Consider the following 13680-nt stretch of genomic DNA (forward strand, 5'->3'; position numbering starts at 1 on the left):
AAAACAGACAACACCCATTGTCAAAAGAATAAAACAAACAAAGATAAAGAATAGTCCACAAAACAACATACAGAAAACTCAAGGTTGAGAGAAACAAATAACTAAAGCAATAAAAAGCCCTGTTCCTTTACTTGGGTTTTGTGTCATGAACTGATTCAACATATCCCTTAATTTCCTTTGCAGATTTTCATTCTTTTTTTATTAGAATGAAAACTCAGACATTTTCTTTGCCATAAAATACATTCTTTGAAAGGTAATGGAAAAATAATAACATGTCTGATGTTTTATAATATAATTCTCTTTCTAATTATATTTCTTTAAAATTTAGCATCTACCTACAATATAAAAGTCCATGACCTTAAACTATCTAAAGTTCTAATATTATAGATTTTATTGTGTGACTCAATTTTTAAAATTTTTAATGAAGCCACTCTATCCCACATTATATTACACTGCTTTGACATAAACATGATAAAATATTTAAAGTTTTTGATTATACTAACCAACAGTAACATCCAAGTCTTTAACTATATCTTTGGTACCTTCGGCTATATCCCAGCCATCTATTATCATCCAACAGTACACACCAACACCAATAGGTCTACCGAGGTAAAATTTACCGGACAGTGATGCTGTTATCCTTCTAAAGTACTCTTTGGTATAGGCTACCCTGAATCCATCAAAGTACAAAGATAGTCCTCCTTGAACACTCCAGGAGAACTCTATATTGACAAATGTATTCAGGTACTTTTTGAATGGTACATAAACAGTCCAAATTTTTGTTTTGGTGCTTACAGTAAGATAGAGCCTCTTTCTGGAATACCACATAGAAAGTCCATATTTTCCACTTTGATCACCTCCACTGGAGAAAATGTACATCTTTTCCTTTAATTCTAACAACTTTAAGTTGAATTTGACAGACAAACCATATTTACATTTTTCTAAATTGAATATACAGTCATTGGTCCGATCACCAAGATCAACAAAGTCACCAATTCCATTGAGTTCCAATGCTTGGCCTCCTGTTGGTCCTTCAATCAATTTAGGGTTACCAGTAAGAGTAAAATTGTAGGTCTTTGTGATCAGAATGTTGAGGATAATTTGTATAAATGTATACCTTCTCACAATAATATCAGTTCCTACAAAAATTGAAAGAAAATGGTAATTCTAAATAAATACACCATTTCAGAATATAAAGCTATAACTGTTCTGGTACCCCTTCTGTTCCCTTTAATACTGCAACCTTGCAATTTAGACTATATAACATATAAATAGTGTTGATATAAACACATGTCTATTGTTGACAGCAAGTTTACATCTAGATGTCTTGGGTTTTTGAGTTGTTTCATGGCTTTCTCATTGATGCATACCCAACATCCTTTTTTTAATATTGGTACTATATTTTGTCACTGCATGTTTAGTCTTGAGATATAAACAATCGGTTTCCACTGAATAATGTAACCTTCCTTGTGAGACCATGAGAGTTCAACCTTAGCTTTACATTTATATAAACAGATTTTGTTCAGATGTTCATTTTTGTGTTTTGTGTTCAATTTTCAAATTGTTTGAAAATAATTGTTAATAAATATAATTTGTTTATCTTGCCATGTCATTTTATGTTCTGACCCCATTCAGTTTAGATGTTTTACATCTTTTTAAAATTCTCAACTTTACACTTTGATCATTTTGTGATAACTCACTTGAGATGATAGACCATGATATCATAGAAGTTTCTGGAATACAAACAGAGCTGACATTGTTGGGGTCTACAAATCCTGCTGCATAACAAACACCATTCACAACACACACATCAGTCTGAAAAACAAAAAATCAATAGTACCGTGCTATTCTATGTTTAGACATTTAAGATCTTTGTGCCACATGTTTGTGTTGTGTCACACTCTCTGTAAATTAAGGATAGGTATAATTTCTTATCCCACCCTAACACATTGTATACAAGTGACAATCAGTATAATAATAGAACCCTATCCACCTTACTAATCTATTGACTATTTCTTCTCATGCTGATTATGCATGAAACATTTGCCACTGGACCAATCAATCAATTCTCAGTTGGCCAAGCTTAAAAACACTGTTATTGCGAACCCAATGAAAGTTTTCCACAGTGCCATCTCTATCTTGACCAGGTATTTAAACTTTTGCAAGTTAACCTGTCCTATTGAATGAATACAATAGCTATTGTTCTCTGTGTAGTTTATTCTCTGGGACCTTTAAATTTCTTCTAAGAGAAATCTATCATTCATTGATTAATTTACCTGAGTAAAAAAATTTTCTTATATATAGACAAAAATACTGTTTTTATACTCATTAACTGCGTGTGATGATGTATTTATTCAATATTAATAATATATTTTCATTCAGTTTAATATAAACATTGATTCAATCATAAAAAGTTGATTTCAAACAAAAGTTGACTAATTCATAAAAAGTTGATTTCAAACAAAAGTTGACTAATTAACTTTTGTTTGAAATCAACTTTTTATGATTGAATCAATGTTTATATTAAACTGAATGAAAATATATTATTAATATTGAATAAATACATCATCACACGCAGTTAAGGAGTATAAAAACAGTATTTTTGTCTATATATAAGAAATTTTTTTTACTCAGGTAAATTAATCAATGAGTGATAGATTTCTCTTAGAAGAAATTTAAAGGTCCCAGTGAATAAACTACACAGAGAAAAATAGCTATTGTATTCATTCAATAGGACAGGTGAACTTGCAAAAGTTTAAATACCTGGTCAAGATAGAGATGGCACTGTGGAAAACTTTCATTGGGTTCGCAATAAATAAACATGGTTACTATCAAAAGAAAATTTTGTTAGGTATAGACATTTATACCACCTTAAAAAAATGTTGGTGCCATGCAAAATCACTGGGGTAAAAGATGGAAATCAATATTCTATATGATGAATAATAAATCTGCATTGGAATATTTTAAATATAAAACATTTTATCAATATCAGAGGACTTATTTAAGAGTAGACATTATTTGAAGTTGAAGAGGAAGGCAAATATTCAGTGGGAATTTCTTTTATTTATCTATTGGAGTTTGACAACACTTTCTAAACATTTGTTCATTTCATGTCAGTTTTACTTTTTAAAGAGATAATAACAACCACATGATGAAGAACGGCAATAAAAGTAGTTCCTTTTATCTTCTTTTTTTTCATATAGTTATTTCTTTCATACATTTTAATTCCTGCTTCATGCTTAGTACATTTACAAAGGACTTACCCTGACTGTACAGCCATTTTCACCACAGACATTACATAGTGAATCATATTTGATGAAAAGTAGTGAATTGTCTACATTGGTACCATCATTACTGACTGATAGCTGGTATATACCCAGGCCTGGAAGTGTACAGACAATGGAATTCTTATTTACAAACAGTGCTAAAGATGTTGTTTTTGTTCCCTGAAATAGATGACAGAAAATAACATGGGCATAATAACAAAATGGACATAGGTCAAATAAATACAACTTCATTCAGTTTTACTACTGTTACAGATTTATTTTTATTGTCAAGATCTTCTCAAGTTTTGAGTGTTTTAGATCATCTGATATCAAATCATATTCATTTCAAAGAGAGCTTATTAAAAATAACAATACTTTTCTTTGCTCCTATTGTAAGACTAAGATTTATTTCTAATTTTCATAAAGCAATTCTATAATTATAATCCATGGACAATAAAAAGAACAACACGTTTTGTTTCTCACAAATATCAAATGAACAAAACTTTAACTCATTCTCCCTAAAAAAAAATACTTGTTTGTTCATGTGGCTCTTTTATAATCATCTATAATTGGAGGGAAAAAGATAATATATGTCAACTTGGACAAAACAATTTTCTTAATCTGTATTTTTATGATCCTTTAAAATGTTTAAAAATTATCAAGATATAGCTGGGATTTTCTTTAGTTTTCAACAGAAAACCAAAAGTTTGAAGGAAAGATGGTCCAGATGATCTGTTTACATTCCACTGTATTTGAGGCTGGGGTATAATGATATAAGTAGCTTCCACATATCATACAAATGTTATCAATACAGACAACATTCCCAACTTCATCAAGTAATTGACTCTTCTCTATAATAAATCTAATTAGGATGGCTTACTATCCATAGAAGGGATATATTGACTTACATCATCTTTAGTGAAGTGACAGGTTAGTGTTGCCAGATCCACAAAGTTAATACCCTTCACAATTACATTATCACAAGATTCTGCCTGGATGTCACACAGTGTGGTAGATAAGAAGTATAAATTAGGTTTGTCTGTTGTAGATATATCACATTCATCACCCTGGAAACCATTGTTACATATACATACACCTGAAAGTCAAAAAGAAAAATCTAGGAATGCCATCAATGCACCAAACAATATGAATTGACTGATAAAAAAAACCAGACACTTCAAAATGATTCAACATATATGTTATACTAGTCTTCATGCTGCCCCTTTTCTCTGCTGCATCATGTTGTCCAATGCCAATTTCCTGAAACACCAGAGGAGCTAATAAATTCATATTTGTATCTGCATTGTAGTTATTTTAGGAATCAAGTGTCCTTTGATGCCTTTAAACAATAAAGTTTACAAATCTATTTATTACATTTATGGCAGTACTTTCATTTCTCAACAATTCATACTGAGGAATTATGACTGTGTCCCACTGCTGTTATTTTCTGACCCAGGAATGTGACTATTAACAAGAACAGTTCATTATAAAAGTTAACCTTGGACTATCGTCAAAACTGCTGGTCACTGTATTAAATAGTGACAGTCTACTGTAAAAGTGGATAATTTTGTAGGTTGTATTTTACACAACTTCAATACTTTAGTTTTTCTAGTGGGGTTTGATCCATACAAAAAAAAAAAACAAGTGAATCTGTGAGCTACTGCTCACTTATGATACCCCAGCACCGCTAAAAGTATAAGGTAAACAGGAAGTTGTTGAGTGATGAATCTGAAAACGCATCACACGGTATAGCTGACTCATATAAACCCTGAAATCAAATTTCAGAAATCCTTGTAATGTAGTTCGTGAGAAAGATGCGACGTAAAATATTCATGGGACAGACAGACAGACGGACAGACAGAGGTAAAACAGTATACACCCACTTTTTTAAAGCGGGGGTATAAATATCAATCTTGCATGTATAGAGTCATTGACGGTCAAGGTAAAAATAGCAAATATACTGTAAGCGTTTCTCAGAATTGACAATAGCTCTTTTTTAATCCAATATGACTGGCGTGGGGTGAAGTCATTATTTTTGGTTCATTGTGATACAGTAAATTCAGAAATTATTGGGATGTTTTTTTTAATGCGAATAATGCGACTGACTGAGTATCGCAATAATAAGAACTCGTAATATGATATCTTATACATATATCTGTATGCTGATTTTTCCGAAATCGCAATAATTAATCTTGCATTTTTGCTCATTCTTCAAAAATCGCAATAATAAATGCTCGCAATAAATTTCTGAATTTACAGTAAGTAGTGTCATATCTATAATAGGTCATACCTTGATCACAAACTCCATTTCCTGAACAATCACCAGGACAAAGTTGTTCAAATAAATCTGGTAGTTCAAACACTCCATTGACTAGTATATATAAACTGATATTATACGACAGCTGTATAGAACATTGTTCGTCTACTGTCTGGACTAATTCCTGCTTCCAATCCATATTATCAGTCAACTGAAATTAAATTCAATGGATATCTTAGCAGTTCAAAATAGACTGATCTAAGCAAATCTAATTGCATCTGAGTGTTTTATTTTCTTTGCACCTATTAAGTAAACTGTGAAACCATACAAGCATAAACTAACAATTTCAATATAATGATATGGATTATTGGATAGAAATCTAATTCAAATTATTTTTCTATAAAATGACAAAACCTTTTTCTATTTTATGCCATATGAAGATTGAAGACCATTTATATAAATCAAAACAAATTCTTCTAATGGATGTATTGTAATGAAAAGTGTGATGCTTTGAAGGTTAACGGTTCCTTGTTCTCATCTGTCCAAAACAACTTGCTTGATACTGTGGATTCATTATTATTCGTAGGATACCAATTTTTATGGATTGCATGGGTAAAGGTGAATCGTGAATTTAAAGGTTCAAAGAAGTACAAATTATATTTCTTGTATGCAGACTTTGGCAAAACCAATAAATCAAATGTCCATGAAAATACAAATTTTCCTCAATCCACAAAAAATAGGACCCACAAAAATAAATGAATTCACAGTACATAATGTTCTAATGCATACCTGTATATCTTCCATGCATCCCTCCACATCTTCATCAATGTCTATACCAGGCAAGGCAGCACAGCTGTCAAACCTACTCCCTGTTATCATCTCTACACACAGCAATCTAGCTGACTCAGCAGTTATACCATTAGGTGTAGGCCATACAACTTCCTAAAAAGTAACAGGCATGAAAGATTTCTTCATTATTTTCAGACGTAGACATTACTATTATACAAACTAATTTCATCAGCTAATTAGTAAATTGATAATATTGTTATTTTCTTCTGAAATATAAATCTGATATACAACTATTATCATATGTTATATTTTAAACAGGTGTATAAAAATTATCCTTAACATTAATAGTTACACATTCATTACCCCCACCTAAGAAATTCACTAAGATCTAACAAATAATTCCAATACCATATGGACAGTTGCAGTTTGTACAAAATATATGTTTACACTTACAGCCTGCACCCATTGAATGTTAAATTCAAACTGAATTCTAATTTCCTGTAGATAACACTTGGTGGCTTTGTATACATTGTTGATGAGCAACTCTGATGTTATGTCCTTCCCTGAAATTTATATAACATTGTTTTTAATTAAATCAAAATGTACTGTGAGCTTTTTATTACTCTTTAATTATACCCCTTTTCAAGATACAAGTTTTCAGCAAACAGGACGTAGGACATTGAAGGAACAGAAACACTTCACAGGGTATGGCATAACTAGATATATATCAAGAAGCTATGACTTGTAGTTGCTGAGAAAAATGGTAAAGTTATTGACTATGATTACATTGTGTTGACATGGAGATCTGTAACATGCTAATCAAGTTCATATCTGAATTGTGGAAAAAAAAAAACACTTTCTTCATACTATTACAAATGTTTGTGAAAAGTAACATTTAATAAATGATAATGCATACCTCGCCTCTTCCCTTTCTTGTTTTTCAATGGTGGAGAACAGTCAGTGTAATAATTGTATGAATCACAGTTATCTCCCATGCCTGTGTGACATTGACAGTATGTTGTTGTGGATTCTTCCTCCACGTCATCTGGACAATAACCATCAAACATTGAATCCATTCCCATTTCATGTACTCTAAAATAAATAGAACATTCCTCATAATACACTGATACAAACATTTCGATAAACGATAAACAGTTTGAATATAATATTGATTACTTGATTATTGGTGTTTAATTCCACATTCAGCACTAAAACTTTGGCAGTCAGCTTTTATTGGTAGAGGAAGCCAAATGTACCTAGAAAAAACCACAGCATTTGGCAGGAAAACTGGCAATTCTATAGTCAATTAAATTTGGAGTTGACCGCACCTCCCACATGCCACCTCAATGTTGACCAGCTAGTGATACAGAAGATGAATTACTAAGACTACTCAGCCACCAAGCCCCCCTTCAATATAAGAAATATGTCCTGAAGTTAAGCTTAAATAAGATATTTGGCAAAAGAATAAGGAATTATTAACAGTCCTTTTGTATACAAATATCAAAGAGCTTTAAATGTATCAATTAGATACCTTTAGTGTCACAGACATTATTCCAGCATTATCAAAAAAACATATTTGCATTTATTATTGTTTATTCTGGCCGAAGATTAACAAAGAGTCTTCATTCATTGAGACAAAGATTAATAAAGAGTCTTCATTCATTGAGACAAAGATTAACAAAGAGTCTTCATTCATTGAGACAAAGATTAACAGATTAACAAAGAGTCTTCATTCATTGAGACAAAGATTAACAAAGAGTCTTCATTCATTGAGACAAAGATTAACAAAGAGTCTTCATTCATCGAGACAAAGATTAACAAAGAGTCTTCATTCATTGAGACAAAGATTAACAGATTAACAAAGAGTCTTCATTCATTGAGACAAAGATTAACAGATTAACAAAGAGTCTTCATTCATTGAGACAAAGATTAATAAAGAGTCTTCATTCATTGAGACAAAGATTAACAAAGAGTCTTCATTCATTGAGACAAAGATTAACAGATTAACAAAGAGTCTTCATTCATTGAGACAAAGATTAACAAAGAGTCTTCATTCATTGAGACAAAGATTAACAGATTAACAAAGAGTCTTCATTCATTGAGACAAAGATTAACAAAGAGTCTTCATTCATTGAGACAAAGATTAACAAAGAGTCTTCATTCATTGAGACAAAGATTAACAAAGAGTCTTCATTCATTGAGACAAAGATTAACAGATTAACAAAGAGTCTTCATTCATTGAGACAAAGATTAACAGATTAACAAAGAGTCTTCATTCATTGAGACAAAGATTAACAAAGAGTCTTCATTCATTGAGACAAAAAGAGTCTTCATTCATTGAGACAAAGATTAACAAAGAGTCTTCATTCATTGAGAAAAAACTGTTGATAACAGATCTTTGATAGTCTCTACTGATTTCATTTACATCTTGTTTAAACTGGAGCTATTTTGTGCTGAACATATTGCATAGACATCTGTCCATTATTGAAGATATCATAGTTGTACCTTTTTAAGATAAGGGTATATAATATTGCCTTTTCTTAACAAAGTTTGGAGAGCTGAACTTGATTACAGTATAATAAGTCAATCATATTAAAAAATATAAACTAAGTAAGTAATTTACCTCCAACTTCTAGAGAATTCAATAGGCTGCTTAGTTTTTCCTGTATAAATTGTTCCATCAGACATCATCTTGTCATTGTCTTTGTCACCATCAAAATTACCACAAAGACCTAAATATATGTTTGCATTGTTAAAACATCTTACAACTATTTACCCATTAAACTTTCCAGTCAGATACTATGGCTGAAATGAGGACAATATGTTTAAAGTGACCGACTACAAAGAGTTTGTCACTATATATGTCAAGTTTTGGTATTTTTCATTCTTTAGTTGCATAACTTACTCACCTTCATGACATACTTCAATGAAATGATACACGTAGCATGTAAAACTTTTCTTTTTGTTAGTAAAAAAGTCCTGAAATGTTTTGACTCCTATTTGTTTTTATAGTTCAATAAAGGTGACATCCTGATTTTATTCTATCAGACACTGGCAGGTATGTTGGCAAAACTTATATAGATCACATGTCAAAACAGACTGCTAGTGAATAGGCACAAAAAAATCGACAACATGTGATATGGAAAGTAAGAAAAGAACAATTCATACATATCAATTTAGTAAACATTCTATTTCAAATGACCAAATTCGTGAAAAATATCTGCAATATTATATATATATCTTTTTAAGGTTTACATATTGGTTTTGCCAGCCAAATTTTATTAATGTTTGATGTATGTTAAGGATGTTCGCTGCTCTGTTTCAAAATTACAAGCCTTTTAAAAGACTGTTATAAATTTATATTATATAAATGAAGGAACTTAAATAGCCCTAAAAAATGAAAGGTATGTGTCCTTGTTTTTTAGATATAAGCCATTGAAAATTTGTCAGGAAATGATTCTCTCTAGTTTTTTTATACATTTAACATTGGCACTTTTTCTTTCAAAACGTACGAAAAAATAACAAGGATTTCATAAGATTATCTAAAATGGCTTTTTAAAATATATGTAATAAAATTATTAAAAGGAAATTAGGGGTTAGTGGTCTAAATTTTTTCATGGCACTACATGGATAAAACCAGAAGATTCCGAATATCTGACAAAAAGTCAAAAACAAGATCAGGGAACATCCTTAAGCAAGAACCATAACTCAAACTTTACCTTCTACATTATTGGCATCAGCTGGTGAAGCTTTGATTTTCACCATATGGATGAATTCTGGTGTTTTTCCTTTCCCTTGTGTGATTATAACAACAGCACCGTGAGGAAGGTGCACCTATACAATGATAAATTTTTAAATTGAGGAAATAATGTCTAAAAGCATTAATGAATTTTTACTTTGATAAGATCAATCAAAAAAATAAATTAAAAAGACATGCCACTATTTTGTCTCAGATAACCTGATCATCAGTATATAATTGTAGAAGCCAACTTAGTTCTATAGTATAACAATTTAGTAATTTTGTCCAGTTTCACTCCAATCCAATTCCAATCTGGTCTCTGATATTTATCCTCTGTTTATAGAAATTGTAAAATTGAAGGTTTGCTTTAGAAAAACCTACAATCATTCCAAACAAAAATAAGAAAATGTCAATCCTGAAGTCCTACCTTGTATTTTTTCCCTCCACCATGTCTAAATATTTTAGTTCCTGGTGTAAGTTCTCCGTTAAGGATAAGTCTGATATCTATTGGTGTATCTTTTTGTGAGGTAGCTGATGCTCCACATTTATCAAATACAATGACATCATCTCCAACACGAATAGCTGCAGCACAATTACATGATGCTTTACCATTGCAGTTTCTGTAAAATGTTCTCACCTATACAAAATAATAGAGAGGATATTTTGTAATTGAAAAATATCATAAACACCAAAAACCTAAATACAAACGTTTGTCATTCAATCTTGTTATAATTTATAATTACTTGACTCAGGTAAGGATACAGGATTTTGATACTTGTAAAAAGTCTATGCATTTATCATATAAGTAGCTCCATAAAGGGGGGCAGGCCCCCTGCCCAAACCCCCACCCCAAAAATCTGCCTCTGGGACTAATATATGGCATCTAGCACTTGTGTAATATTTTTTTTTACTTGATTAATAGTATCATGAAACTATGTTATTTTATTGTTGTTCTAACAGCACTTTCATCTAAATAAATAATGATAAGTGAAAAGTTTTTACTAACATTACCCTTACAGTGATTATTTACTTCAGTTTAAATGTACATTGTATATCAGTCATTTATATATTTGTGCAAATAAAATAACAATGGCCGCTAGCAATACAGATGGTATCAACATCCAGTGTATTACATGCTACTCTACAACTGTGCAATACTATAGTATTATTGCACTTATATTGAGGAATATTTTGCAATGCAGAATATTGTATTGCACAAAATTGCAAGTGCAATATGATAATCTATAAGTGAAAAGATTCCTCGTTATAAGTGCAATAACCCTTTCATAATATAAAAATTGATCTTACCTCATAGGGCAGTACTTTGTGTTTGTAAAATATAAATTCTCCTTCCAAAAAGTTATTATACTTCCTGAAAAAAGATGAAAAACATTTAACATTCAAAATTTCTTTGAAAAGTGTCCATGTCTAAACCATGAAAATTATATATTTTAACATTTGGAAGAACATATTAATGGTATAAAGGATGATGAACATTATTATATAAGTCTATAATATGGTCCTAAATATTCCACAGAGACCATTTCATATGAGGATAGTTGACAAATTAACCAATACTCATAATTAATCAAATGATTTCATATGAGGATCATTAATAGATTTACAGATATTCACCGTTTATCAAAAGATTTCATATGAAAATAGTTGACAGAATTACAAACACTCACCGATAAACGATTTCTTATGAGAATAGTTGACAGATTACCAATACTTACCATTTATCAAATGATTTCTTATGAGGAAATGTCACGGTCGCGAAACACGTGACTTCGTCGTGATCAGTTCCACGGAAAAATGGCGCCCGTCAAATTATTATAGTTCGCTTGGATGTAAACTTTAAACGTAAGTATTTACATATCATCGTGTTCACACATAGGACCCCCCTCATCATATGCTTATTTTTCGTGCGAATATTTTGATGCATTTAAAGTTATATTTCACTGTTGGTTTCATAGAGAACATTCACAAACTATTTCAGACCTGCTGAAGATTGTTTGGGTTGGTGTTAACTATATGACCGTAAAATCACTGTAAATCCATTTGTGTGTCTTATTTTCACCAATCGTGTACAGAAACTTACCCAAATTTACTAATTCATTCATATAAACTAGCGTCGATGTATATTTTTGACATTATTGCGAACTGAACGCAATAATATTTTTTTTGTCAATAAATGATCAGTGTACACGATATGTTTAAGTGATCAGTTCCATGGTTTAATTCTGAATCAGTATGATAAGATCACATTTAATGTTTGTGGTTGTAATATTGATGAACTGCAGAGTGCACGTTTTGTCTTTTGTTTTGTATTCCCTTTTTAGGCGAAGGAGAATATATTACTGTTAACGAACATTTGGTTGAAATGAATACAGAGCGCTTTGTGTGCCCTTGTACTTTCTCACGTTTTGGAGAAGGATAATGTCCCTCTGATATCTTTCGCACTCTCGTATTGTGACAGTGTATGGCGATTTTTATAATATCCTCATTAAATTCCTGTCTGTAATGTTGCAACATTGAGATTGTCTATTTGGTTAACTCTTTGGCTGTCTGACAGTTTTTTCTCGATGCTTTTGTAGTTGCTGTGAAAGCTTTGTTTTTTCCGCATAATGGGACCTATAATCAGAGAAAACTAGATATTGGCAATACCCCCATCCCACTTTCTGCTCTGCCATATGCACGAGTATAGTTCCACATATTTTAGATTAGACAGCGATGTTGGCATACAACTTCAAATTGTTACGCTGTCTGTAAGACACAAATGATGACCCCGCCTGACCATAAGAAATTATAAATTTAACACTTTGTATGATGATGTAACTGAAGGAGGACAAACCATTATCTGTTTATGCAGCTACATGTAGTACAACAAACAACCAATTATATAGTCCAACTGCTTATCTTTTCCAGAAAATTTGTAAAAAAAATTAAATCCTGTGGCCATGCACACCTACTTTCTGTGTTTGAACATCTTACAAAATATTAAAGCTGACCGTATCTTCAAAACCGTAGGAGGAGATAGCTAGACAAACAATGTATCCTAATCCGGACAGACGGACAGACAATAATCCTAGATAACACACACAACAAATGAAGTTTTTCTGAAGTTATGCATTTTTAAGATCCACTTGTAAAGTCTGTCGTCAAGTACTTCAAGTAAAAAAATGTTATTCGAACACACCGACTCTGCTGTTATGAATCATCAGTACGGTTATTGACCAGAATATTTCTTTTTTAAGTACTTTGAAGTTTTAATGTTATTAAATCAACCTGCAGTGTAATCATATAACAATAATAGAATCTGAAGCGAGATGATGTAGCAAATATTTTTGTTTTAAACGTTTCAAGACAGAATTCTCAACTCAAACACGCCCGAACATTAAAAGGTGCACTTGGCTTTTTCTTTTCGATGCAATTATTGCCCATTTTTAGGATCCCCCCCAAAAAAACTATCTTTGGGAGCAGAGATGCAAATTAATATTTAAGAAAGATAAATCTATTATCTTTCTTTGGATTTTTTTTTCGGCGGAATTTATACTTATGCACAAAAAAAGATCCACTTTGAATTGAACCGGCTACACTAGATTGTTTAATGAAAATTTGTCTATAAT

The 13680-nt window shown here is 31.3% G+C and overlaps 1 protein-coding gene across 1 annotated transcript in view; it reads right to left on the minus strand.

The window, feature by feature from the left end:
• LOC127733748 (uncharacterized) overlaps window positions 1-13680 on the minus strand; it is a 161745-nt gene that overhangs the window by 74582 nt on the left and 73483 nt on the right. The window contains exons 76-87 of the mRNA XM_052243063.1: window positions 11360-11423; window positions 10479-10688; window positions 10032-10146; window positions 8936-9044; window positions 7229-7404; window positions 6766-6875; window positions 6313-6465; window positions 5557-5734; window positions 4175-4362; window positions 3264-3446; window positions 1701-1815; window positions 504-1139 (exon numbers count right to left, since the gene is read on the minus strand). Of these exons, the coding sequence (XP_052099023.1) occupies window positions 504-1139; window positions 1701-1815; window positions 3264-3446; window positions 4175-4362; window positions 5557-5734; window positions 6313-6465; window positions 6766-6875; window positions 7229-7404; window positions 8936-9044; window positions 10032-10146; window positions 10479-10688; window positions 11360-11423 (2237 nt within the window). The remainder of the gene's footprint in view (window positions 1-503; window positions 1140-1700; window positions 1816-3263; window positions 3447-4174; window positions 4363-5556; window positions 5735-6312; window positions 6466-6765; window positions 6876-7228; window positions 7405-8935; window positions 9045-10031; window positions 10147-10478; window positions 10689-11359; window positions 11424-13680) is intronic.

The sequence above is a fragment of the Mytilus californianus genome, unplaced genomic scaffold (assembly GCF_021869535.1).
Source record: "Mytilus californianus isolate M0D057914Y unplaced genomic scaffold, xbMytCali1.0.p SCAF_3, whole genome shotgun sequence".
Lineage (NCBI taxonomy): Eukaryota > Metazoa > Mollusca > Bivalvia > Mytilida > Mytilidae > Mytilus > Mytilus californianus.